At 38.4% G+C, this 26,639-nt stretch overlaps 2 protein-coding genes across 6 annotated transcripts in view; one reads left to right on the top strand and one right to left on the bottom strand.

Annotated features, from left to right (window-relative positions):
• The window catches only part of LOC122550728 (paraspeckle component 1-like), a 122,755-nt gene extending 97,723 nt beyond the window's left edge, over nt 1-25,032 (top strand). Inside the window, exons 10-11 of one of the 3 annotated variants that reach the window (XR_006311930.1) lie at nt 23,433-23,560; nt 24,525-25,032. Coding sequence is in view for 2 of the 3 variants with exons in the window: in XM_043691893.1 (XP_043547828.1) it covers nt 7,725-7,832 (108 nt within the window). In the remaining variant the exon portion in view is untranslated. Of the gene's footprint in view, nt 1-7,724; nt 11,503-23,432; nt 23,561-24,524 lie in introns of those variants that run through there. The other 2 variants (XM_043691893.1, XM_043691891.1) reach the window with 2 other exon arrangements.
• A 162-nt stretch (nt 25,033-25,194) lies between these two features.
• mphosph8 (M-phase phosphoprotein 8) overlaps nt 25,195-26,639 on the bottom strand; it is a 48,348-nt gene continuing 46,903 nt past the window's right edge. For all 3 annotated transcript variants that reach the window (XM_043691884.1, XM_043691883.1, XM_043691885.1), the window contains one exon: nt 25,195-26,402. In XM_043691884.1, coding sequence (XP_043547819.1) covers nt 26,361-26,402 — 42 coding nt within the window. In that variant the 3' untranslated portion in view covers nt 25,195-26,360. The remainder of the gene's footprint in view (nt 26,403-26,639) is intronic.

Here is a 26,639-nt window from a genome sequence, read left to right as displayed (position 1 = left end):
CTCCTTAAAAAAAATATGAATCCCCAGATAAAGATTTGGTACTTAATGAACCATTACATCAGTTTAACTTTTAAAGTAAAACACAAGATTTAGGAATACTGTTATATACTCAGGTTTATACTCCTGTCAAAACATATTTGGAATGATGGAATCACAATTACTTGTATGCTTGTTACAGAATGTGACAATTCTGTATGTAAATAAATGATAAAACTACACATAGGAAATATTGTTTATTGGTTTTCAACTACTAATGAGGTGTTTGAAGTAAGAGCAACTGTTGAAGGGGTTCATTTGAACCACTTAAAACGAATGATGGCCCAAAGGTCTTGTTCCACCATGTTTTGTACTTTAAACATAAAGTGAAGGTGTGTGTTGAATTACTTTTGTATTTGGCAGAAATCTTTTCTGAATTGCCCTCAAGGTCATAATTTAAGGACAAGAAAAAAATTAGTCGTCTGCTGTGACCTACTTAATTTAATAAGTTACGTTCAATCCTGCATCTGCCACTGGCTTTCTATTCACTGTTGATCCATGTCTCACTGTCTAATGTCTATAAAAGATTCAGTAAGTCTATTATCCTGTTTCTGTATAATATTGAAGGCATGTAGATTATATTTTCGTGGTTTGCACGTCTACAATTCCCATTGCTCCTTCACATGGACCAAAGAATTGGGCATATTTTAAGGTTTATTATACCCATCTCAGAATTTTGTAATGGGAACAGGGGTCTCTGACTGCATTTCTCTGTCTGACTTCTCAACACGGGATATCTGATTTATTTTGAGCTGCATGTGCCATTCAAGAGCATAATCAGTGTTTGGTTTTGCTGACAAAGCTCCAGAGGATCTAAACCAGATTTGAGCTACAGTAAGCTGTTTAGATTTGACATTACACAAATGTTTGTATTAAAATGATATATTCTTTTGCTTTGTACTGTTCATTATACTTTGTATAAATAAAATTCTTTATTGCTTCATAGTCTGTGTCTGTATTGTAAGGAGTGCACTGATTTTTGGCAAATATAATATATTCCTAATGTTGGGATATGGAGGAAGAACGGTTTTGTAGTATTCCTGTTTCTTGGCATAAATGATCTTTTGAGGCCAAAAAAGTACTCCAGATTATAGGGTTTTATTGAGCTAATTGGTGATGCTCAATTTGAGGAAAATGTAGAGTAGGAAAAGTCCGAAATGTTACAGTGAGCTTTCTAGTACTGATTCTTGTACAACCAAATTTGATCGTCATTTTTATGGTGACTGAATGGGTGGCAGGCATTATGGTGATGTGTAGACTGTCCTGGATTTAGAATTCTATTTAATGCCAATGGTTTTGTTTATAAATGGGTGGGCATTTCCATAATTCCAGAAAGGAAACAATTTGCTGACAGTGTCCTAAGGCACAAAACGTTCCTGAAGATCAAAGTCGACTCTTTATCCTAGAATGTGAAGGATAGCTTGCAGCTTACTTAACAGGCCAGACAGATCCAAGATATGATTTTTGGCTGTTGGCTGCTTGGTTTCAGCTACAACCACCAGTGAATCTGCACTGCTGACTGCCTGTGCAGTGTCAAGTATCTCTGGACATTGGCTTTCGTTCTAAGAAGAATAAATACGTGGTGAAATTCACTGCTGAACTTGGAGAGATCTTTGTGGGGAACTCTCAACAGGGGAGACCTAAGAGGTAACTTTTTTTTCAGATGCTGGTGCATGTATGGAATGAGCTGCCAGAGGAAGAAGTGGAGGCTGGTACAATTGTAGCATTTATGAGGCATCTGGATGGATGGATGAACAGGAGGATGAAATAACTGCACATAGACCTGCGTTCTATCACCAAATCACCTTTTATTTACTACTGCATTGGCTATGGCCAGCTAGCTGAGTCAGTCCTCAACTAAGGAGATTCTAATTTCCTGGTGGTGATGGTCAGCCAAGACTTTTCTGGCCCAGATTAACATTCCCGATCAATCAGGAACCTCATAGTTAACGGGGTCCAGCTGATTCCAATCACTGTATACCTCTCTTTCTCTTTCCCCCCCCCCCCCCCCCAAAAAAAAAATCCAGGAATATAGGCCTGGTCTTTAACTTGTAGCTTTTCTTGCAATGCTTTTTTGCCCCAGGTCCAGTTCCTCAGACATGGGCAGTGTGTAGTGGATCGTGGTCCATCTCCTGCGTTCCAGAGCATCTTGAAAATGTCTCCTCTTCTGTGACAACGATATAGAGGCTGCATTCATCCTCAACTGTGAGGTTCCCTCGACACTAGACAGAGGGAGAGCATGTGCAGTTTCTTCCGGGCCTTCAGGCTGTTCTGGCTGGCCAGCTATGTTTTGCTCCTGCCCCATATGCGAGGTAACAGCTTACATGTGATCCATGTGTTTATTCTGGATAATAGCACTTATCCAAACTTTGGAAGTGATGGGACCTGACCTCATGTCAACCTCCTTTGTACCCACATATGGCCGATTCCCATGGTTCCGACAGCAAACTTCATCCCCTGAATTAAATTGTTTCTCTATAGTCTTGTCTTCCTTCAATAGACCCAGCAGTCATTTATAATCTGTTACTATGACAAATTCCCATCCGTAAAGGTACTGGTTGAACTTCCTCACATCAGAGATGATGCCAAACCTTCCTCCTATAATTGGCCACTCTTGCGTTCAGCGTTAGCCTTAGTCCAGGAAACACATGTCATTGGGTATTCCATTTTGTTGGGCCACTGAGGTGTGCCAACAATAGCCCGATACCGTACAGGGAAGCATCACATATCATCACTTCTTGCTTTGAATCATAGTGACCTTAGATGACAATAGCTGTTTTTTTTTCCACTTCCCTAAAGGCTGCTTCTCGACTTCACAACCATTTCCAAGGCTGATTCTTATTTTAAAATAGCAGCAGGTATAAGGGTGCCAGGATGGAGGTCAGCTTTACGTATGAATTTTCTGTAATAATTCACTAAATCAAGGAAAGACCTAAGCTCCAGTACAATTGTGGGAGCCAGAACTCCTTTGATCTCCCTCAATTTCTCTTTCAACAGGTATAACCTGGTTTTGTTAGCTCTGTAACCCAAGTAGGTCACTTAGAGTGACTGGAATATGCAATTTTTTCATCTGAGGTGAGCATACACCCACCTGGGAGAAATGTTTAAGCACTATGTCCAAGTTCTCCAAGTATTGTTTATTGGTCTTCCCTGTTATTAGTATGCCATCAAGACAAATGGCAAACTGGGGTAGCCCTTGTAAAATGATCTCCATGGTCTGCTGGAAAAGATTGCAGGCTGATGATACTCCAGTCTTGTATATTGATATAACCCCTTTTGGGTATTTCTTGTAGCATACTTCAGGGACTCCTCATCCAGTCTCAGTTGCAGGTAGGCGTGGCTCATGTCTAGCTTCGTAATGGGCAGACCCCTCGCCAACTTTGTGTACAAGTCCTCTGTGCAAGGGATCGGCTATTTATCCGGCTGTGAGAAGCAGTTTGCCTTTTGCTTGAAATCCTCACAAAGGAGAATCGAGCCTTTAGGTTTCATAATCAATATAGGAGAAAGTGAGGACTGCAAATGTTGGAGAGTCAGAGAGTGTTGGTAAAGCACAGCAGGTCTGGCAGCATCCACTGAGCAGGGCAATTGATGTTTTGGACGATAGTCCTTCATCAGAAATCCGGCTCTGATTTCTGATGAAGGGCTCTTGCCTAAAATGTCGATTCTCCTGTTCCTTGGATGCTACCTGACCTGCTGTGCTTTTGCAGCACCACACTCTCGACTTCATAATCTATATGACCGGTGCTGCCCATTCTGCAGACTGCGTTGGTTTGCTCTCCAGCCTCCTGATTTCCTCCAGTACTTTTGCCTGCAAGGCAAAAGGCACTAGACAGGCCATCCAAAATGTCGGAATTGCTTCCTTGTCAATGTATAAAGAGGCTTTGGCCTCTTTAATAGTCCCAACCCCTTCTTGTAAAACTCCTGGCCTTTTCACTAGGACTTCACTGAGGCAGCCATTTCCCAAACAAAACCTATTGAGCTGGCCCAGGTGGATCATTCTGAACCAATTCTGCCCCAGAAGGGTTGGGCCCGAATCTTTTACTACCATCAGTGGTAACTGCTTCCCATAGGAGACTGGAACTAAAATCATACCCTTAATTTGCAATGGTCCCCCAGGATAGGTTCTCAGTCTAGCTGAGGTCTTGCACAAGCTTCAAGGTTGAGTCCCGAGTGAATCTTGTTAAAGACATATTCTGCAACCACAGATACAGCTGTGCTGGTTTCGACCTCACTTGGGTGACCATTTAACCAAACATTTAATTTTAATTAGCTCCGATTTGGGTGTCACTAAGCAGCTTATTTGTTCCAACCCACACGTAGGGGAACTTTCCAGGGTGCGTGCATTCCTGGGTACTGGCTCCTGAGTTTTCCTACTCGAGTCAGGCCTTGTAGGACTCCCTTGCTGTCTCGAGTCCGCATACCAGCAGCAACTACAATGGCATGCCAGCCCAGATCCTCAAGAACTTTTTAGCCACTTGGTCGAGGCTTAGCTTTATTATGGGGTTCTGCTGTGGGTTGGCCTAGAGTCACTCTGCTCAGGACGTGCCCTGCATGAGGCTCTGCCACTGCTTACGCCAACATGGTGTTCCCCAAGCTCAGTTGGAGACCTGAGGGAGTCCACTTCCATTGGGACGTCCTGTAGTTCCCATGCTCCACTTGCCACATTTGCTAATGACGAGGCTAGCTGCGCATTGCCTGTTGAAGTTCTGATGAGGAGCTTCTGCTCGAAACATTGACTTTCCTGCCTGTCCGTCTGTACTTTTCCAGCACCACAGTTTTTTGACTGTTTTAAATTCAGTTGGGCTTCTGCATGGTTACATCATTAATCCCCCATACCAAACAGTGTCACAGCATCTCATTCAGGGTTAACTCAAATTCATATGCCTCTGCCAGTCAACGTTATCTTGTCAATACTCCTGATACGGATTTCCCCAGTTTTCCAACAGCCAAATAAAACAGATAGAATTAGGTGAGGTTTGCGGTTGTAATATTCCTTAACCAACTGTCAACTCTTGGAGGATTTTAGTGTCTGGTGCCTCTGGGAAAGTTAAGCTCCGTATAACCACAAATGCTGCAGGTCTCCACAGTCAGAAGGATTACTTGATGCTTTTCATCTGCCCCAGTGTAATTTGCCTGGGAGGGGAGGGGGGGAAATATTCACGGTTCTTTCAACATGCTTGATGCAGTGTTCGACAGCAGGGTCAAATGAATCATGCTTCCCAAATGGAGGCATGATGCCAGAAATGCTTACCCCAACTCTAAGATGACAGTTGCAAGCAATTCAGGCACATACTGTTTTCTCCCATCGTCACTGAAATAACTGCACAGAGGCCAAGCCCCCTTTATTTACTAGTGCGCAGTACACTGTCTGTAGCTATCCAGCTCGGAGTCAGTCCTCCACTGAAGAGATTCTAATGTTATGTTGGTCAGCCAAGGTTTACCCGATAAGCCCAGGTTAACTACGAGGTTCTTGATTTGGGTTGTTAACAAGTTCCACCTGGTTCCAATCACCACAGAGGGATTTGGAGGGATGTGGGCCAGGTGCTGGCAGATGGGACTAAATTGATTTTGGGATGTCTGGTTGGCATGGAAGGGTTGGACTAGGGTGTCTGTTTCTGTGCTGTATAGCTCTATGACTGTGTTAGTAGCAATGGATCAAGGAAAGGAAAATGTGGTAGCAGATGAATGACATCTGGCAATGACTGGGTCGCTTCCAGTGTTTGTATTCATTTGTCCTCCGTCTTAGTGGCCATATAGATTTTGATGAGGTGTTGAAAAATAACCACCTCCAAACTGTAACCTTCCCAGTTCTTTGGGACGAAAGGGAAATTATAAGTTTGCAAGAGGGAGAGGAGATTGGTTTCCTTGCACCACCAAAAACAAAATCTGAGCAAATGTCTAATTTTAGCTGCAGATACAGTTTAGCTTACGTCCATTAATGAAGGAAGGGTATGAGAACCGTATTTTTGTCATTATTGTCTTGTCACTGAGAATTATGAGGTGGATTGGCAGTCTGGGCCGGAACGTTTGCAGCAATATGGCTCATTAGACCATAAAACATGGCATAAAGTAGAATGTGAAGTTTAGCTTACTGATGGATTTATGATGATAGGTAACCTAGACAGGGAGATGTTGCGCATTTGGCAGCATCTTTTGAAGGCTATTGGATTAATGTACAAAACAAATCACCCAAACAGTTTCTGGAGTTTCATATTTTAACAATGTTTCACTTACTCGGCTAAAGTAAATGAGCAAATTGCTAATAAAGTTCTCAGATTTTGATATAAGCAAAATTTTTCACCTACTTGCATGTCCTATCATCATTTGTCCTTTAGGGGATGTTTAGCATGAAATAAATACTTCTTGTAAACACCTTTTGTGGAAGGTGCAGAATCCTCGGAATGGTTTTATGACAAGATGAGTAGTTATTCATCTCTCTTTTTAACCTGCTCTTTGTCAATTGCATCAAATGTTTTCATTTCTTTTTAGTGTGCATCTATATCACAAGTTTAAAAATTGTAGTCAGCTCGATCAAATGAATGAGCAATGACTGGGTTTTCTTTGAGAGGAGACCTTTTCTTACCTAGCAACCCAACCTTGAGAAAAGTAATATAAAGTGCAACATCATAAGTTTTTTTTTAAAAGGAAGGTTAAAGCTTCCGCAAGGCTAAAGCTTATGCAGTTTAAAGGTCTTTAGAGTCCTTAACCTGAGACCACAATTGTTCAACTGTTGATTTCAGTAGTAGCAAAGTTTGTAGATACTTTTGAGTTCTTTGAGTTGTTTTCCCAATTTGCTTTTTCACTGGGCCCCATGTTCTAAGGTTACGAGGTGGAGGAAGAATCAGGGAGAGTGATTTCCACCTCTCGTTAGAAATTCATTTTTCTTTCCCTTTGCTCAAAAACAGCTATTGAAATATGATCAGGTTGTATATTCCAGTCTAACTCCCTTATCTTTTGAAGCTGGCTAACTGGCAAGCAAACCTTCCATTTCCCAAGGTATGAGATTAGCATACCAATGTGAATTAAAGCATGGGATGTGATATTCTTGGTGTTGACTCAGTTGCCTGGCTTTGATGTCTTTTACATAAAATGGTAATTTAAATCTAGCCAGTTTTGTTTATTTCACAAGGATCTCCTTTTCATGTCTCAATTTTGTGCTCACTACAATTTTAGATCAGTATCTGTCCTCTTTATTAAAAAAAAAAAGAGGCCTATGATATACTAATCAGATGCTGGAAGTTAAAAAATTTATAGTGGTAAATATGGATTATCATAAGTGGTCAATAATTAGTGCTATCATAACATAAACTCTGCAGGCTACATTCAGTAAGATGGTTACTTATTGTGTAGCTTAGGAAACCTTAAAAGGGAGTTCTTTGAGACACATGCTGAACTTCTTGTTATGACAAGGGGCAAGTTTTCTTTAAAACTGGTTTCTGATGGTAGAATCTTGACCGTGACAAATTTATTAAGAGAACTTGCTCATGATATTTGGTAAATCTATCCAGAAGAAACAAATCTCGAGCTCAGAAAAATTAAGAATTCAATTGGATGATGTGATATGAAGGTATTATTTTCCTGTCAGTCCTGTATTATACATTAAACCAGCATATTCAAAGTTTTATGTTTCAACTTACACTATCATTAATTTATCATTGAATTATATCAAATTTAATATACATTTTTAGATTCCAAAGGGATCAAGAGGAATGGGGAGAAAGATGAAGTATGGCTTTGGGATAGAGGATCAGCCACATCAAGAATGGCAGAGCATTCTCAAAGAGCCAGATGGCTGACTTGCTCAGTGTTTCTGTTATCGTGAACAGTTCCCTGCTGCATATCCATTTCATCAAATACACACTGTGTGCTGCATAACTTGTTGCTTCCTTTTTAAAGTTCTTACTTGAGTTTCCTCATGAGTGCAAAATCAAAATACTTTACTTCATGTCTCTTTATTTCTTCACTGTAATCGAGTATAACGTACACTATAGTAACTTATTACAACTTCTTTCAACACTTCAAAAGTTCATGGCCACGTGAGTTTGAAAATTCAAGTTTCAATATTTGCCTGAAATTCTTTACTGTTATGTATTGCAAGCCATTTGAATTTAAAAGGTGTTTGGCTTTACTTTTTTCACTGAGATCCTTAGCTTGACAGTTTTATGGAATCATCGACAGTGTTATGAACATGAATGGAACAAGACTAATTTGCAACATTACACAATACCATTGGGATATTATGGAAATCAATGATAGGTTTACTGTGCTGTTGTATTATGGAAAAAACGGTTTATGTGTTTCATTAGCACTTGGGCTTTGTCATTTGTACATTGCACAGCTAAATACTTGGGGAAAATGGTCAGTTTCAAATATCCAAATAAATTCTAATGTTCTATAGCGCTAGATTTAATTTCTGATAGATAATATAAGAACATAGGAAATAGGAGCAGGAGTAGGCTCCTCACTCCTCAAGCGTCCCCCACCATTCAAGAAGATCATGGCTGATCTGCTCCAGATCTCAACTTCTCTCTCGTACAGGCTCGGCATAGCTGTCATTTTCTGGTATTTCAAAAATCTAGGTGCCTCCTCTTTTCAAATGTTTTCAGCTATCTAACCTCTAACTTTCTGTGCAGAGAATTCCAGACCTTCTGTCTCCTCGAGGAGAAAAAATTCCTTTGCATCTCAGTTTTCAGTGTGTCTTGTTAATCTGTAACTATATCCCCTTATTTGAGATTTCCCTCATCAGTGGAACTGTTTTCTGAATATCTACCCTATCAAACCCCTCAATCTTATGTTTCAATAAGATTACCCCTACTCCTCTAAACTCTAATGTATAAAAGCTTAAGTTGTTCTTGATAAGTTAGCTCCTTCAACCTAGTGATTTTTCTGTGAACTGCCTCCAATGGTAGTATGTTTTTTTTAAAAATACAGGAATCAAAATGATCAGTACTTTGTGTAGCCTCACCAATATCCTGTATAATTGTAAAAAGACTTCCCTGATTCTAAAATCCAACTATCCACTATTAAGGGCCAAAATTCTATTTACCACCTTAATTACTTGCTGCAGCTACTCATTAGCCACTTGGATTTCATGCACAATAACACCAGATCCTTCTGCGCTGGATGTTTTGAAGTCTCTTTCTATTAAACTAATGATCTACCTTTTAAAGTGCATGACTTCACACTTGTCTACAATGAACTTGTGTGCTGAATTTTTGCTCACTCACTCAACCTGACATTGAAACCCCTAATTGAAAAACATAGGATTCTTAAGAGTCTAAACTGATTGCACCTCACCATATATTTCACTTATATCACTACATTAACTTTCGTTTTTAACGATACTACCCAAACTCCTTTTCATTTTTGCCAATTTTTCTGCAACAGAAATACCCTTCAATATTGAGATCCCAGTATTATTTACCCTGTTACTATGTCTCCATAATAGCTATAAAAGTAACTTGTTTATTTTTGTTTGTCAATAACTTAGTATTCAGATAAAGCACATTATGCTTTAACTTGTTACCATTTATTATTCTCTGTACTCCTCATCAATTTTTTTGCCCATTTCTGTCACACTTTTTTGATTATTCAGCAGCCTGGATTTCTCTAATTTCATGTTGATTTTGTTAAACTGTCTTTCAGATGAACAACCCTTCTCTCTTCCTCCCACTCCCCGTCACTTTGCAGCCCTATACAAAACTTAGCCCATCACATATCTAAGACACTGGTCACAGTGTGGTTCAAATGAAGCCCATCCCAATGGAACAGATCTCGTTCTTCCCATTCTTGTCCATACCCTGTTCAGAACTTATTTCTGCCACACCAATCTTTCAGCCATGCATTTAACTTCTCTAATCTTAATTAGCTGCACCATTTTGCTAAGGTAACAATTCAGAGATGATTACCTTTTGTGTTTTTTTTTAATTTAGCCCTTTGCTGCTTGTAATCCTTCAGAAGAACCTCTTGCCTACACATACTAATAATTTAGGTATGTGTATATGGAGCATGACAACTGGATCCTTCCTGCTCCCACTCCGTGTTTCAGCCTTGAGGAGAAATCTCAAACATGGGGCTAATACTTTGTACTTTTCTGACGTTCAGCACCCCAAAATTTCAAACATCCCTTCCTCTCCTACATAATTTCTTTAAATTTTACATTAAGGATTCATTTAGCTCAGTTAGCTGGATGGCTGGTTTATGGTTCAGTCATATCAACAGCATACATTTAATTCCTCCATCGATTGAGGTTACCATGAATAACTCTCCTCAACCTTTTCCCTTGCCTAAGGTATGGTGACCTCAGATGCACCTCCACCAGCCATCTCTCTAATGAAGGAGTATGGTTATGGTGACCTCACCTTTTTACATTTAACCTACAGAAATTTACCAAGACTCCTTTAGAAGACAACACCATACAAACTCATGACTGCTACCATTCAAAAAGACAAGGACAGGGCAACAGATATGAGAACACCACCACCTGAACATTTCTCTCTAGGTCCCACACCATCTTAGCTGGAAAGTTATGACCACTTCCTCCATTCCACTGTCTGAATCCTGGATCACTACAGCCCTGGATGTTTGATGGTGTACCTACACCAAATGGACTACATCTATTCAAGAAGGCAGCTGACCACTTACCAAGGCAATTAAGAATGGACAGTAAATACTGGCAATGCCCTCATCCCTGAATTTTGTTTTTGAAAACAGGTCTCTTTGCTATTTCTTGTTGCCATTTTCATTACTGGTAATTTCAAAGATGAGTTAGCATCCGTATAGTGTGGTGCTATAAGGAATAGACCATATCAAGCAATTAACTGTTATATGTAAACTCATCAGTACTTTCTGTTCAGTTATTAAAAATCTACTTTTTATTGTTTTAAAATTCAATTAGTCTTTCAGTTGTCTTTTAGTATTAATGTGAGAAAATCACTTGGGGGCAGTTTTGAGACACTGGGTTTGCAGTGGAAGGAACTTGAACCTGTGTGGAGATTGCTGTGTTAACGTAACCTAGAGGTTCTCCTAAAATAGCAAACAAAATTGCTGAAGAAACACAGACCTAGCAGCATCTGTAGAGAACGAAATAATTAAATCTTTTTTGGGTGAAACATCTAACTTTTGTTTCAAACTTCAGGGTCTGGGCAACGACTCTGCTATTGTCATTTATGCATCTCTTAGAGTTCAATTTTGTTTTTCTTGCTCCATTAATACACCCTTTCCTGATCCTGTTGAAGATCTATGACCCCTCAAGAGGGGCCTCTTGGTTCAAGATCGGTCAAAGAATTGACAAATGTGGTCTGTTCAAAAGCAAGGGTCATTATTTAATTAAGGTACCTTGATACAATTCTATCCAGCAACACTGGTTGAAGCTTTTGTGTTCCGTGGTGAAGTTGCGCAATTACATTTGAAAATTGCACATTATTTATTATTTTTTTAAGAAATAGTGCAGCCTTAATTGCATGAAAGACCAATCACATATAATGTGACATGATTTGCAGCAAGTTAATCCAATGATATTTCCTGGGAAAGAGTTCTTAATTACAAGAAAAGTCCAATCAACTGTAATATGGTGACATGATTGAAGACCGGCTCATCCAAAGGTATTCTTTGGAAAAGATATCTTATTTACGTAAATTGTCATGCCATGTATCAGTTCAAGGTTAGTTCAAATGGTCAATTAATGTGTCAGTATTCATTTTATGAAAACTCTATTGTCCTCTTTGAATTTCAGCTTAATTCTGCAAATCAGCAGTACAAGTTCACAGGTCATTTTGTAGTATTCTTTTTAAATCGAGAAACTATTTTGTGGTAAATAAAAATCTACATATACTTGTTGCCTAAATTCAAATTTTAGATCCTCAGCGTCTCCCTTCTATCAAGTGTTTCTTGTCAATTCAATCGCAGCAGCACAATGTTTTTCACTCCTTTTTGCTTCCATGCTCAAGTGCGGTTCTCATTTCTTGCTGCACTGATGCAAGTTTAATTTGCTGATTATTTTCAGCAATTTGCATTTTGATTTCAAAGTTCCAGTGTTTGCAATATTTGAGAGTTTAAATGGTGCGGAAAAAGGAGACGTGGTCTTTTATTCTCATTTAAATTTGCCCCGATCTGTTCTTGAATGCAATAAAGGTCAATGCATTATTTCATCTTGTTTGCTTTAAATTATTTGTATTTTTCTCTTATTCCAAACTCTACTTTTCGCTTTCAAACGTCCAGCTCGGTCAACGCAATGTGAACTCCTGCATAAAAACCGAAAGAACTGTGGATGCTGTAAACCAGAAACAAAAACAGATGTTGCTGGAAAAGCTCCTCCTGGGTTCTGAGGAAAGGTCACCGAACCTGAAACGTTAACTTCGATTTCTCTGCACAGATGCTGCTAGACCTGCTGATCTTTTCCAGCAAAATCTATGAAAATCACTTGGGAAAAATCCTAAACAGCGGCAACGAGTGAATGCTGCATCTTTAAAAGATTCAACTCTGTGGTATGGCAATGTCCTTTTTGAGTGCAAAAGTAATCAAACAAGCACGGAAAAGGAACTTTGCCAACTCCACACTTTCGCAAACCCTGGCGAAAATGATTTGGAGTCGAAATCTCCGCGGACAAAAGTAGTGGCTCTGAAGCTGTTGAATGAGGAGCCTTCAACTAGTTCCTGTGTCAAAAATAATATCGAATCTGTGCTTGACGGCGTCTTCCTGCATCTGTATCGATGCCGGTTAGATAAAAGCAACAAGCCGGGTGACTGAGTGTTTCACTTTGCTGCTTCGTTGAGTTGAAGCCGTTCTCTTATTGTGTATTTCACGGGGCGGAGTAAAGTGCAATAATCGGAGTGTTTGAAGTCTTTGGCAAGCATTATACAATTGACAGCTTGAATTTGGCGAATGAGATGATCCTTATTCCAGTGGAGATAAGAGTTGCACATGCGGACCCTTCAGAATTACCATCTGGCGGAATTGCCTGGGAAATCCTATTTGCTTCTGGGGCATTCCTGTACGTTAGGAATCTTCTGAAATTCGCAATTAAAGAGTAGAGACTTTATATAGTTCCAATGAAGTTAAATAAAACAAGTACTGTGGGGGGAAAAAGTTTCGACCTATATAGCCTAACTCTTTAATAATTATTGAATTTGCCCCATACTTAGCTAACGCTACACTCTAGCGCGAACTACAACTTCCCTAAATCCTGATCCAATCCTCGCTTGGTGGGTCCTTAGCCACCTGTGCTTGAACCCAACCAGACTCCATCTCATTGCTTTCCTTTCAAAGTTCTGCGGTACAGAAGGACCGTCAGATTGGAGGTGTGGCTCCGCATTTCTGATGGATCCCTGAATGGAGTCATCGCCTCGCTAAAATGTGGATCTACCTCCTTTTGTTTTTGTTTAAAACAAGTAGTGCCTCCTTGACACTTGTAAATGTGGGTTTCATGTAGCTTCATGTCACAAAGGTAATTTTTGCAGTGACTGACCAGCATACAAGCGGAAGTACCCAACGTCCAGAAGAAAGCTTTATTTTCTTAAAAACATTACAAAACTCTCTCTGCATTATCACTACTCTATCAACAGAAATATCTTCACATCCATAGGAAATTGAACTTCTTTTTGAGCTCTTCAAAGTAAGCTAAGAGTTAGGAGTTGTATTCTGGCCAGCATTTTATCTCACAATCAACATCACCAAAACCAAACAATCAGACATTATCACACTGCTGTTGTGGGAGTTGTGCAGTTTTTCTGTGGTGTTGGATTAGAACAGTGGCCACACTTTGGAATTCTTTGTTACCTGTAAAACCCTTTAAGAGACACTGAAGTAAGAATTGCAACAAAAACAAAATATTGCAGATACTGCACATTTGAAATGAAAACAGTGCTGGAGAAACTCAGCAGATCTGGTAACACCTTCAAGGAGAAACAACATTTTGACTCAAGCTAGTTAAATGAAAATAAGTTTGAATAATATTTACTGCAATTTTATCAAATTTAAATCTGGGCTAGTCACTGGGCTGCTATGCAAGCCACATTTTATCCATATACAGAGGAACCTCAATTATCAAAATGACACAGGCAGGGAGTATTCTGTTCGGATAATCGAATGTTTAGATAATTGAATGCCAGATAACACAGCTTAGCCAAGCATAAGGACCTTGCGATCTTGATCAGATAATAGAGGTTCTTCTGTACACTACTTTTAACAGAATTTTCTTGCATCAACTCAATGCTGTTATGTCTTATTGAGTAAATACCATTCATTAACCAAGAAGTCTGTTTAAAAAAAAGCTGCTTTACATCTTATTATAACAACAAATGCTCAAAGGTGTATGATCCTAAGTCAAATACAGAACCTGTAATCACTTATTTAAAAAAAGTGCAATTAGCTACTTCTGGATTCCCAATTAGTATTAAATAATGTGTGGGGCAATACTGTTTACTGCAAATCAGTTCTTTCAGAACACCTGAATTATGTTCTTTTTTAAAAAAAATAGTTTGCAGTGCCTTTTTCTAGTTGGCAATTTAATTTTCTGAGATGCCAAATTGTATCCAGAAATGGAGGATAACCAAGGACTAAAACAGCAAGGACCTTGAGATGATTAATTGCAAATAATTATTTGCAGAACTTAAGGGACATAAACCTGATATTCCCAGAAGCTGATGTCCTCTATCCTAGGGATATAAAAAAAGAGCTCAAGAGTGGCTGTGATTTCCTTATTTATTATAATTTCCTAATATTTCTTGAGTTTTAGAATACTCCCAGTGAATTGGAAGTTTACAAAATAATTCTGAGACAACAGAACTAAAGGTTTGTTAAACTTGTATCAATTAGCTGGAAAATGTTAGAATATCTTATTGAGGAAGTCTTAACAAAGCACTTGGAAAATTATAGTAATTAGTTTCTCTTGATTATCAAAGGTGACCATTATATCTGTGCATAGTCATCTGTTATTTCTTCTTGTGTGATTGTGGAGCCTGATATCAGACCTGTGTGGCTTTGCACAATGTGAACAAGGAGGAATTTTCTCTTTTTAAAAAATGTATTTGTTTGTGGGATGGGGATGTCGCTGGCTGGCCAGCATTTATTGCACGTCCCTAGTTGCCCATGAGAAGGTGGTGGTGATCTGGCGCCTGAACCACTGCAGACCACCTGCTGTGGGTTAACCCACAATGCCATTAGGGAGGGAATTCCAGAATTTTGACCCAACCACAGTGAGGGAATGGTGATATATTTCCAAGCCAGAATGGAGAGTGGCTTGGAGGGGAACTTGAAGGGGGTGGTGTTCTCCTATATCTGCTGCCTTTGTTCTTGTAGATGGAAGTAGTCATGGGTTTGGAATGTGCTGTCTGAGGATCTTTGGTGAATTTCTGCAGTGCATCTTGTAGACAGTACACACTGCTGCTACTGAGCGTCAATGGTGGAGGGAAGGGAGGGCTTTTTTTTGGTATCAAGCTTGTGTTATTAGGGCTGTACGCATCCAGGCAAGTGGAGAATATTTCATCATACTCCTGATTTGTGCCTTGTAGATGGTGGACAGGCTTTGGAGAGTCAGGTGAGTTACTCACAGCAGTATTTCTAGACTCTGACTTGTCTGGCTTTGTTGAAACAGACCATACTTTTGGCTTGCCTGTTGTCCTTTGTGATCTGTCTCCTTTGCTATTTGAAGGAAACCAAGCCAATACTTAAGATTGCTCCCCATTTAATATTTCTTTCCTGGTGCACTTTTCTCCCAGTCTATGTGGGTTTGCCACATTTGCTGAGGTGTACCTTTTAAGGAGTGCTTGAAGTTAAATCCTGGCCTTCCTCACAGCATTGTGTATGCATAACCACTTTAGGGATTTTGTCTGTCATACGTACTACATGTCCACTCTGGGCTGGGTTCTGCTGATAACCGCTTCTATTCCAGGTGATTCAGCTCTCCGAAGGATCCCTTTGTTGGAAACTTTGCCCTAATGCTCTTGATTTTCTGAATATATCTCCTGTTTAATATGTCTGGTGTAGGTATTATTTTACAAGCATATAGGAGTTTTAAATGTTGTTTAGTGTCAGATGACTACTGAATTTCCAGGTCATCTTTTTTCATCGCCTCCTCTTCCTCCCTTATTTTAATGGGGCTGAAACCTTGTCTTAACAGAATTGAAACAATCCAGGATGTTCCTCCTGGATCATTTCAGTTTCTATTTGTTATTCTTCCACCACCCTTGGTGAGCCAGTGTCTTTAAACCAGCCAAGTCACTTCCCTAAATAAAATCCATTCCTTTTATAGAAATTTATTTCACTACTCCCAGTTATGATTTTTTCAAATACTAAGTCACTCTTTAATACAATTCTGTGTAACGAAGTTTGAAGCCTCCCAAATATACCTTCCAATTTTCTTTTTCTTCATTAATGCCTACACATTGCGTCATCGGCCAGCATGAGTGACAGACTTGCTCCAATGTTTGTTCTTATTTTGGTTACCTCTTTTGATTATTATTTTTCTAATGTAGGAATAGAGGGACCTGGGATTCTGTGCATAAATCACTTAGGTCAGTTTGTGAGAGTACTAATAAATCCTATTTGTGAAAATACTAGTTTAGCTTCAACTGGAGTACTGCATCCATTTGGCACCAGAATTTGGTAAAGATGTGAAGGCATTAAAGAGAATACAGAAAACATTCACGAGAATGATCCTGGAGATGAGGAACTTCAGTTACATCCTGTTCACTATTTGAACCTTCATCTATTTTCTTGTACTACATTTCAGAAAGAGAGTGTGCTGCTTTCAGCTCCAACTTTTCTTGACAGTCCCGCTTGTTGCAAACTCCTCCAACAACTGACCACAGCTTCTGCCTATACTGAAGAAAAAACACCCATTATCTGAAGCCAGCAGCTGTTGCTGGGTGATAGCAGCATAAATAGGTTGAGTTTTTACGATGTAATTGATCAACAATTGAAACAATAGAACTCCACCCTTTTTCTCAATTTTACTGGATTTTTTTTGTTTTGGAAACAGCAACTAGGCAGAAAGTTTAAAGGGGACTATGGCCAATTCCAAGCAAATCCTTTGCAACCTGGTAATATGTCCACATTCTAATTTTCATAATCCATAAATATATGCGTCACTACAAAATAAAGCTTTATATTCTATTGAGGGTTCCAACCTTGTGTAATATGGTAGTAATTAATTTTCCTGATTGTATTTTTTTCTGTAACTCTCATTGTGGGATGGAACTGTGCTCAAGAAAATTCATAGTTCAGAATCAACTAGAAAACGATGAGGGGAAAGAGCACAATGTGCAATTGGGAGATCAGGAACTACAAAAGACTTAAGTTTGAAAGTAGTCAATTTAATTTTCCTCACTATATGTAATACCTTCCACGCACTTACATTCAGGTAGCTAAAGAAAAGTTTGAAAGATTCTGGAATGATTTGTTAATTTAATATATTAATAGTTTTAGTGTCTCATCAATCATAGCAAATAGAACGCTGAATTTAATTTGAAAAAAATTCAACATGAGACAACATGCTGAAGCTGTATCACATTATGATAATTGAAGAATAAGGGATTGTACTGTCTTCAGAGCTTGGATAAACAGGCACAAACCAACTATCAGAAGGGGCAGCTCAGTGGTAAGCACCGCTGCCTCTCCGTGCCAGGGACCCAGGTTCGATTCCAGCCTTGGGCAACTGTCTGTGTGAAGTTTGCACATTCTCCCAGTGTCTGCGTGGTTTCCTCCGAGTGCTCCGGTTTCCTCCCACAGTCCAAAGATGTGTAGTTCAGGTGAATTGCCTATAGTGTTAGGTGCATTAGTCAGAGGAAATAAGTCTAGGTGATTTACTCTTCGGAGGGTTGGTGTGGACTCGTTGGGCTGAAGGGCCTATTTCCATACTGTAGGGAATCTATTCTAATAAGTCTGGGGATGCTAATAATGCTGAACTTTGAGTAGTCGTAATATTGCTCTTCAAAATTCAGCATTTCTCATTTCTGCATTGATGGCCAAAGCTGAAGTTTTGTTTCTTTAGAATGTTACACAAATATATGTTTTGTTGGTTGGGAAAAAGGTCAGAGGGATGTGATTGAGGAATCTCCGATATTAAATAGGAAGCCTTTTAATTCTAAATGATGGGGAGCTGATGAAATTCTTTTACCAAATTTGAAGTAGCACTATTTCAGCAATGAATATCAGGAATTTTTTTTGGGGGTGTTATAAGAGGCAAGGACTACAAAATCATGCATTAGATAAAATTTGATGTGTTGGAGGAAAGTTAACAAGCAATTTTTGTCAATATTGAGAAAAATATCAGCATTTCAAAGGAAATATTAGGAGATAACTTAGTCAAAGCAGTGATTTTTAAGGATGTTTTAAAGGGAAGAAGAATTAAAGCCTAATTATTTAAGGCCCGACCATCTGAAGGCATGGCTACTACTGAGGAGAAAGGAGTAAGACACGTGTCAGAAGCCAAAGTTGATAAAATACACTAATCACAGCTGAGAACATTATGGAGGTGGGGAGGGACCAGGCTATTTGGGCCTATAAATGAGAATTTTAAATTGAAGGCATTAAAATGAGAAGGCAATGCAATTCTGTAGGCACTGTATAACCAGTATAACAGAACTTCAGTTTCTGTGTAACCTAAATCTTAATACCTCCAATTTTGCATAGTAGCAGCATGAAAAATTGGGGCTTGAGAGCTGGTGTCTGGAGGAGCTGGGAAGGAGCAAGACTTTAGTTATTGAGTATTGGGGAAGTTGTTTTAAAAAAAAGCAGGTTTTCTGTCGATTCACATGCTTGTTTTGTAGCATCAGTTATCAACAGTCCTTTTGGGCCATACCAATCAATATGAATTAAAGGGGCTGATGAGATCCACAATTGAATGACCCCTGGTATCAATTAGGGCAGCCATCCTATACAGAATGGGAAACCAGCTATAGAGTGGTCTAATGGAGTCCAAAGTTAAATTGTGTTGAATGAGTATTTGTTTTTGGCAGAAGATTGACAGCATACAGTTCTTCTATAACATGAATGCTAAAGAAAAACTACGCTTAAAATGTTGGTACTGTAATCGTGTTACAGTCAGCACTTCAGAAAGTGTCTCTAATTTGTCAATTGTGTTACAGCAAATTTGCATTGACTAAATATGCGTTCTAGCAGAACGACCTATACAAGAATACTACATAAGTGGAAGTAAGCATTTTGGATAATGATATTAAGCAAAGCAATTGACTGAAGGATTGATCCTTAATTGCACCACATATAATAGAGGTGGGGAGAAAAGAATGAAGGAGAAAAAAACTTTGCTAGAGATGCTATGGTTATGATAGCACATACAGGTACCAGATGAGGGCAGTCATGTTCTCAGTTGAAAACTAAGTGTTGGATAGGAATGGGGTGGTCAGAAGGGCAGAGTGGTCAAGGAACCAAGAGGTACCTGTATCTCAGAGACTGTACCTTTTGACTGATTAGGGCAGTTTCTAATTGTGCCAAGTCTGGTTCAAATGTCGTGCTGGGGAAGTGCAGAGCTTGAAATTCATAAACATGATGGAGTGGGATAGTGTTATATGAACTTCTAGGAAACAGTTAATTAGAGTTTCTTCCTGAATTGTGAGCTGACATTGAAGTATGGGCTTTGAAGGAGAATTAGTACCAGAGTTGGGAAATGGCTGACTGGCAAGAGACCAGAGTTGAGATAATAGGCAGGAATGGGACTAGTGGCGTTTGGATAGAGGTATTGGCCTTTAACTATTATACATTTAGAATGCCAGATATTCAAAGTTGTTTGCTTACAATGTCACCTATCTGCAAAAAAGTAGATGGAAGCATAGGATTATAGAATGAATTTCACAGAGGACATGTTTTCGAACTTTATGAAACTTCAAACTGGAGTAGGCCGTTCTGCCTATTCAACTCTATCTGCTATTAAATACAATCATGGCTGGTCAAATATTTCAACACCCCAACCTCTCTTTATACTTAGACTGAGCATCCACAGCTCTCTGGAATAGGGAATTCCAAAGATTCACCACCCTCTGAATAAATGAAATCTCCTCATCTCAGTCCTGAATGGTGTCACCCTTATTTTTAAATTGTGTCCCCAGTTCTAGCCTCCCCAACCAGGGGAAATATCTACCTTGTCCAAGTATTTTGTAGAATGAGAGGTAATCTGAGAACTGTAGAAAATACAGGTCCAGTTTCCCCAATCTCTCTCCATAGGATGATGTACCATCCTGGAAACAAGTCTGATGAATCCTTATTGTATCCCTCAATGGCAGCAATATTTTTTCTAAGATGGAAACCAAACCTATGCATAGTATTCCAGGTACAGTACCAAGCTCCTCTACAATTGAAGCAAGGTGACACTACTGCTATACTCAAATCCTCATGCAATAAAGGCCAACATTCAATGAACTTACCTAATGGCTTGCATCTTAGCCTTCAGTAACTTACTAATGAGCACCCATGTTCCTTTGCATCACTACACTTTCCAACTTTTCTCAGTTTAAGAAATACTCTGCATGTCTGTTTTCCAACCAAATTTGGAGAACTCACATTTTTTTCCCATGTTATATTCCACCTGCCATGTTTTTGCCCAATTACAGCTGTCTAAATTCTGATAGTGAGGTGACATTTGCAGGAATCAACAATGCATCAACTATTTTTAGCAACCTCCTTCAGCATTCTGGGATGCAGAATATTCGGTCTCGGGCATTTATCAACTTCCAGCCCCATTAGTTTGTTCAGTACAATTTTCTTCAAGTCATTCTTTCTAGTCATTTAGCATGTTTAACCATTTGTCTTAGCCAAACATTTTCTTTTACATACCTGTAAAAACTTTTACAATCCATTTTTGTTTTTTGCATTATTACATACATCTTTTTCATTAGTTTCTTAGGCCTCCTTTGCTGTATTCTTTAAAACTCCCAATATTCTGATTTATCACAATTTCTGGAGACTTTATAAGCCTTTTATTCTTAAAATCCTTTACTTTGTCAGCTGTGGTTGACTGACCTATTTTTGAGTTGTTAGTTTTGAAGGAAAGTGTGTTTGTTGTAAGCAATGTAATATACAATGGACAGTCTTTAAAAGAACTATGTATAGCTCTGCCTCCTGCTTACCTAGTTTTCCTTAATCAAGTCTAACACCCTTGCTACAGATTGAACTACTCCACTTGATGGTCTAAAATTGTATGCATGTACTCATGCCTAAAGGTTCTTTACGAAAGTTAATTAGCTCTTTTTCATTACATGAGATCTAAAATAGCTTATCATCTGGTCTGTTCCTCAGTGTGTTGCTCCAGAAAACCATCCTTAAGCCACTCAAAATTGACCCCAACAGCTTTGGTCCTCAATTGGTTTTATCAGTCTATTTGTAGCTTGAAGGCATCCATGATAACTGTGTTGTCGATGTTACATGCTTCTCTCACCTCCTTAAGAACCCTACTTTACCACTGCTATAAATAATTCCAATCCACACATTGTTCTTCTGTTTAGAGATCTTCCCTGAATATACTGATCCCATCTTGTAAACACAATTCCACTTTTTTTTGTCCTTCCTAAATGAATGAGAGGTAATCTAATTTGAGAAACTCTAGAAAATACAGGCCCATCCTTATCATTGAATGTTAAGTTCTCAGTCTTGGTCACTATAAAGCCATGTTTTTGCAATGGCAGGCATTTCCTATGCATTTATCTCTTTTTCTGCCTCTGGTGTGAATGCAGCATGCATTCGAAAAGGGAGGCGCGCAAGAAGTGGGCAAACTACAGGCTAATTAGACTAACATCTCCTATTGGGAAAAAAAGTGGAATCAATTATTAAGGAAGTAATAGCAGAACATTTGGAAAATCAACCTAAGTAAGCAGAGTGAGTATAACTTCATGAAAGGAATATCATGTCTCAAGGAAGTCTCAATTAGAGTGGATAGAGGGGAACTAATAGATGTTGTATTTGAATTTCCAGAAGGTGTTTGACAGGATAACCCTCAAAAGGTAGCATGGATAGAGAATTGGCTCATGGGTAGCATACAATGAGTGGAGATAAGGAGTTTTTTTAAAGGTTGGCAACTCATGATCAGAGAGAAGATGGTCCCCCTACATTCTAAAACTTTAGAGCCTGACCTTTCATGAGTAAAATTATGGAGTACTACTTCACTTTTGGAATACTTAGCTGACAAATGACCGTTCTCAGGAATCAGTGCTCGGACCACCACTGTTTTATACATATTAATGACTTTTAAGGAACGAAGTGAATGCACTGTAGCCAAATCTGTAGATAACAAAAGTAGGTGGAAAGGCAAGTTGCAAGAGGAATATAAACAGATGGGTTAAGTTGGCAAATGGAGTATCATATGAAGTTGTTCATTTTGGAAGGGAGAAAAAAAGTACAGAATTTTTGAAGTGAACAGAAAGCTACAACACAAGGGAGTAGGGGGTACTTGTGCATAAAGCTCAAAGCTCACATGCCAAATGTAATCTGGGTCCTTATTTCAAAGGGATTTGAAGAATGAGAGTAGCATAGTCATACTGTAACTGCAAGGTGTGGTGAGAACATATCTCGAGCATGGTGAGCAGTTTTGGTCCCCCTTATTTAAGGGAGATTCAGCCTCCCAACAAGAAATGGGGGAAGATTTAAAACCTATTTAGAAAGGGTTAGAGTTTCTTACAACTTACCCTTTCTCTACTGATTAGGAAATAGACTGTCAACCCCTGCATTATAAAACTTTAGAGCCAGACCTTCCAGGAATAAAATTATGGAACACTGCTTCACATTCACAGGATGGAAAATGTTTGGTAAACTTTGCCTACAAATGACCTAGATTATCTAGGTTCAGCTTCATTATAAATGAGTTTTCCTATGCCATTTTCATTAATGCTGTTGGAAAAACAGGTGCTTTCATCAAATGACAGTTTGAGGGAGCTAAAAGTCTGTCCCATCAATTTCATGGGAACGGAGTAAGTAGAACAAGAGGTAACTCATAAGCATATGAAATGAACTAGGAATGAAATTAGAGAAATAGTGGGGTGGGTGAGGTCTTGTTTGGTGAGAAAAGGAAGGGGAAATGCATTACAGACAGAATAAACAGTAGTCTTTGTGATCATGAAATCTATGAATTTTGTTGCCATTGAGGGTGGAGGGGCTATGAAAGGAAATGGATGGCTATTCCAGTCAAGGGAATTTAGAGAAATGATCAGATGTGGCTTTGTTTGAAAACAAAGGTAATTTCATGAATGGCAACGTCAAGTGGGCAAGTGCAAATGTGAGGTCAGGGCTGTCAGTAAAATCAGATGAGTCAAATGGTATTTTAATCTTGTGATCTAGTCCTTTTGAAATTTAATCGAATTTTTAAATGTTAAACTTCAACTCCATTATTAATAGACTACCCAAAACAATATTAGTTGTTCTCCTTTTCACACTAGTTTATCTTTCATTTCCAGGTAATTTCAGTTTCATGAAGGGTGCATGACATTGGAATACACAAATGCTGAATTTGATGTTTTTAATACAATTTACCAAATATACCAGATTCTGAAATCCTAAGGACTTAACTGAAAGAAAGTACAAGGTAAACAATTTTTTTTAACTTGCAAGTAGTGCTAAATACTCTTATAATGTGAATGCAAGTTCTTCCTCAAAATACAAGTATTATTTTAGCAATGTGGGACACAGGAGTGTCAATGTACTGCTCAATATCTGAACATAAAGGGAATTAATGCTAGTGTTAGATGATTTAATTATGAACTGAAAATTCTCATTCACAAATGCACTTCTCCATTCTTCCAGAATTTTAAGTTGACTTGCTGTCTATAAAAATGAGCCACTGTTGTAATTTTTAAATTATGTCTCACACTTGCTTCATGTTCCAAAATCTGGCAGTAGACCTGTCAGCCAAATTTATAACCACCTATAAACAATAGTTTTAGCAAGTACCTGGTTAAGCTGACATGAAGAGAATCATGTTTCTCCTAGTAATAAACGTGGATAACTGTTAAACCAGGTTAAATTGCTTACTTGACCTTAGATCTGAAAATCTACCTGACACTCCCACTCAACTCCACTCACCACACCTCCACTGACAGCAATGTTTTGGGAAAGGAAGTAGAAAGAGGACATTTAGAGGATAAGTAGAAAAATCTTGCAGTTATTCTATTTTAACTTATTCTAAAAGCTGTTTCACCTGACTGCAAGAATTTTGCAAAGTTAAATATTAAAAACGTTTAAATAAGATATGTTTTAAATTTCAGCTTTTACATTGTGATGGAAAGATTTCAGTTATTTAATGTCGTTTCACTTAAAGGTGCACTTTTCACAAATGTAATTTATAGTGAAAAGTCACTTAGTCAGTAGCAAAGAATTATGTAGAGTAAAGTGGGATCATGTGACCAGCTCTGAAGTCTTGCAACAAGAAGCTGGAGCGGTTTGATTGTTAGCCCTGCTAGGAAGAAGGTGCTTAGCACCAAGGCTACGATCACTTTACTTAAAGTTAGTGAGAATGTCAGGTTATAAACAATTTTAAATTGCCCCTTTAGCTCCAAGATGAAAGTATACAGACATCAAGGATGGAAGATCACCTTTACCTGGATACAAGCCCATGTGATCCAATATCAAATGGTGAAGATTTTGGCAACATTCCTGAAAATTGCAAGGTGGGGCAGGCAAGGATGAGACAGCAACTCAGTCTCCAGTTGCGCTTCATAGGAAGGGTCAAGTTAATAGGGAATTAAAATGTGTGGAAAATTTGCATCATGAAAGACAGCTCTGGAATGTAAGTTAAGACTGAGAAAAGAAAAATAACAGAAGGAAATCCTCAAGACCTCCAATATTTTGGACTGATTGAAGAACAAAAAGGACAATGTAATGTATAATTTGTTCCGTCTTCATGTAAATGGCTCCTGATGTTTAATGTTATCACACTTTGTTTCTAGTTCCAATAGTAATTAAATGTCAAGCTATGCAAATGCAGGAAATGTCTTCAAAATATTGCTCCCAGTTGTATTAAGATGCAATTTCCAAAAGATTGTCAGGAGTAAGGAGAAAACCTAATGTGCTCTGAAAAGGTTGAACGTTAAGAACTCATTTCCCTCATGTAGAAAATTTAATGCATGGATGGAAGAACATTGTTTAGAGCACTCTAGTTGTAACCAGGTAAAGACCCCTGCTTTGCAGGGTTTTTTTTGTATTAACAGATTAATACCAAAGTTCAAACATTAGAAATTATATTTAACATGAAATTTACAAGATCAGTAAAGAATTGGGGTTTTACATGAGAACAAAACTTTCGCAACAATCACATTCCTTAAGTTGTCATTTTTGGTAATATTTGCAACATAGTTAGGCACATTGGTTGTTGACATACAACATAACGAATAGCAAGGCACATTCCGGAGATGTATGTTGTGTAAAATGTTCATTTTTTAAAACATGCAATATTATACAGTTCCTGTATCATATAACAGTGCTTCCCTTTTAAATAAAACAAAAAGCTAAAGAATCATTGTAACAGCTTTTATCAAAAGCCAATCTAATAATACCAAAGAGTTTACAACACGAATTAAAATAAACAAACAAGATGGGTAACTGGTTCCTAACCAATAGTGAAACAAGTAAATTCATACACAACTTGAACTGAATTACTTTTTGAATCATTTGCTAGGTATTTTGCATGTTACAAACATTTTCAAATTAAGTTGTTATACATTGATGTCTAATAGGAATGCCAGAATACTTAGTTTAAAATGCTGCTTTGCACCATGATACACTACACAGATTCATAAATACAAAATCACTTGAAACAAACTTGTAAAGGTAGCACACCAGTGAACAAATATGCTACGGTACATGAGAGGTTCTCAAAGAAGAAACTGATCCCATCCCGGTGTTCCCACTGTATTTCAGCATAAGTGGTGAAGACTAAAGAACAGATCATCTCCCCACCCTATATGGTAAGTGACGTTAGCCAAGTAAAAAAATTAGTACCTAGTTAGAAAAGGGCAGAACCTCAACAGAGAAGAAAAGTGAACTTGTTCATATGTACCTTTTGTAAATATTCAGTCTGGAATATATAACCACTCCATTCCACATTGTGGAAAGTCTAAATACAGTTAGGTTTTACACAGGCAAGTGACTCTGCAACAGTTATCTCCTCACAATAAAGCGGCTGCTACCTACAAAAAGACAACTTTTAAAAAAACAACTACAGTCTGTAAAACTTAATGCAATGTTTCTGAAGTTGCCATTTAAGAATTTTCAAACATTGCAGCATAAAATTCTAACTGTCCTGGAGGAGCCATACATTTTAAAAAAATGCTCAGATGTGTCTGCAGTTTTTCTACTTGTAGGTAATAATTACAATGTGGGCACATGGTTCACTGGAGTTGGACTCTGTATGCACAAATAAGCAGCTTTACCTGAAACAAAAGCAACATTCTATTAGAAAGTAACATTAGACTCATACATTTCTCTATTTATTTCAAGCATTTTAATGGTAATATTCAGATTATAAACAAAATAAATGAGTTAAGCAATCTCATAGGAACTACAAAGGCGCTTAAGAACTCTGATGGGACTCTAAATGGAGTACTGCATCCAGTTGGTCATAATAGTTTAGAAAGGATACAAGGATCCTCATTCTGGGGATGGGGGAG

Source organism: Chiloscyllium plagiosum, chromosome 6, assembly GCF_004010195.1.
Source record: "Chiloscyllium plagiosum isolate BGI_BamShark_2017 chromosome 6, ASM401019v2, whole genome shotgun sequence".
NCBI lineage: Eukaryota > Metazoa > Chordata > Chondrichthyes > Orectolobiformes > Hemiscylliidae > Chiloscyllium > Chiloscyllium plagiosum.
The sequence above is the reverse complement of the archived record's forward strand: the minus strand, read 5'-3'. Positions and strand labels throughout refer to the sequence as shown.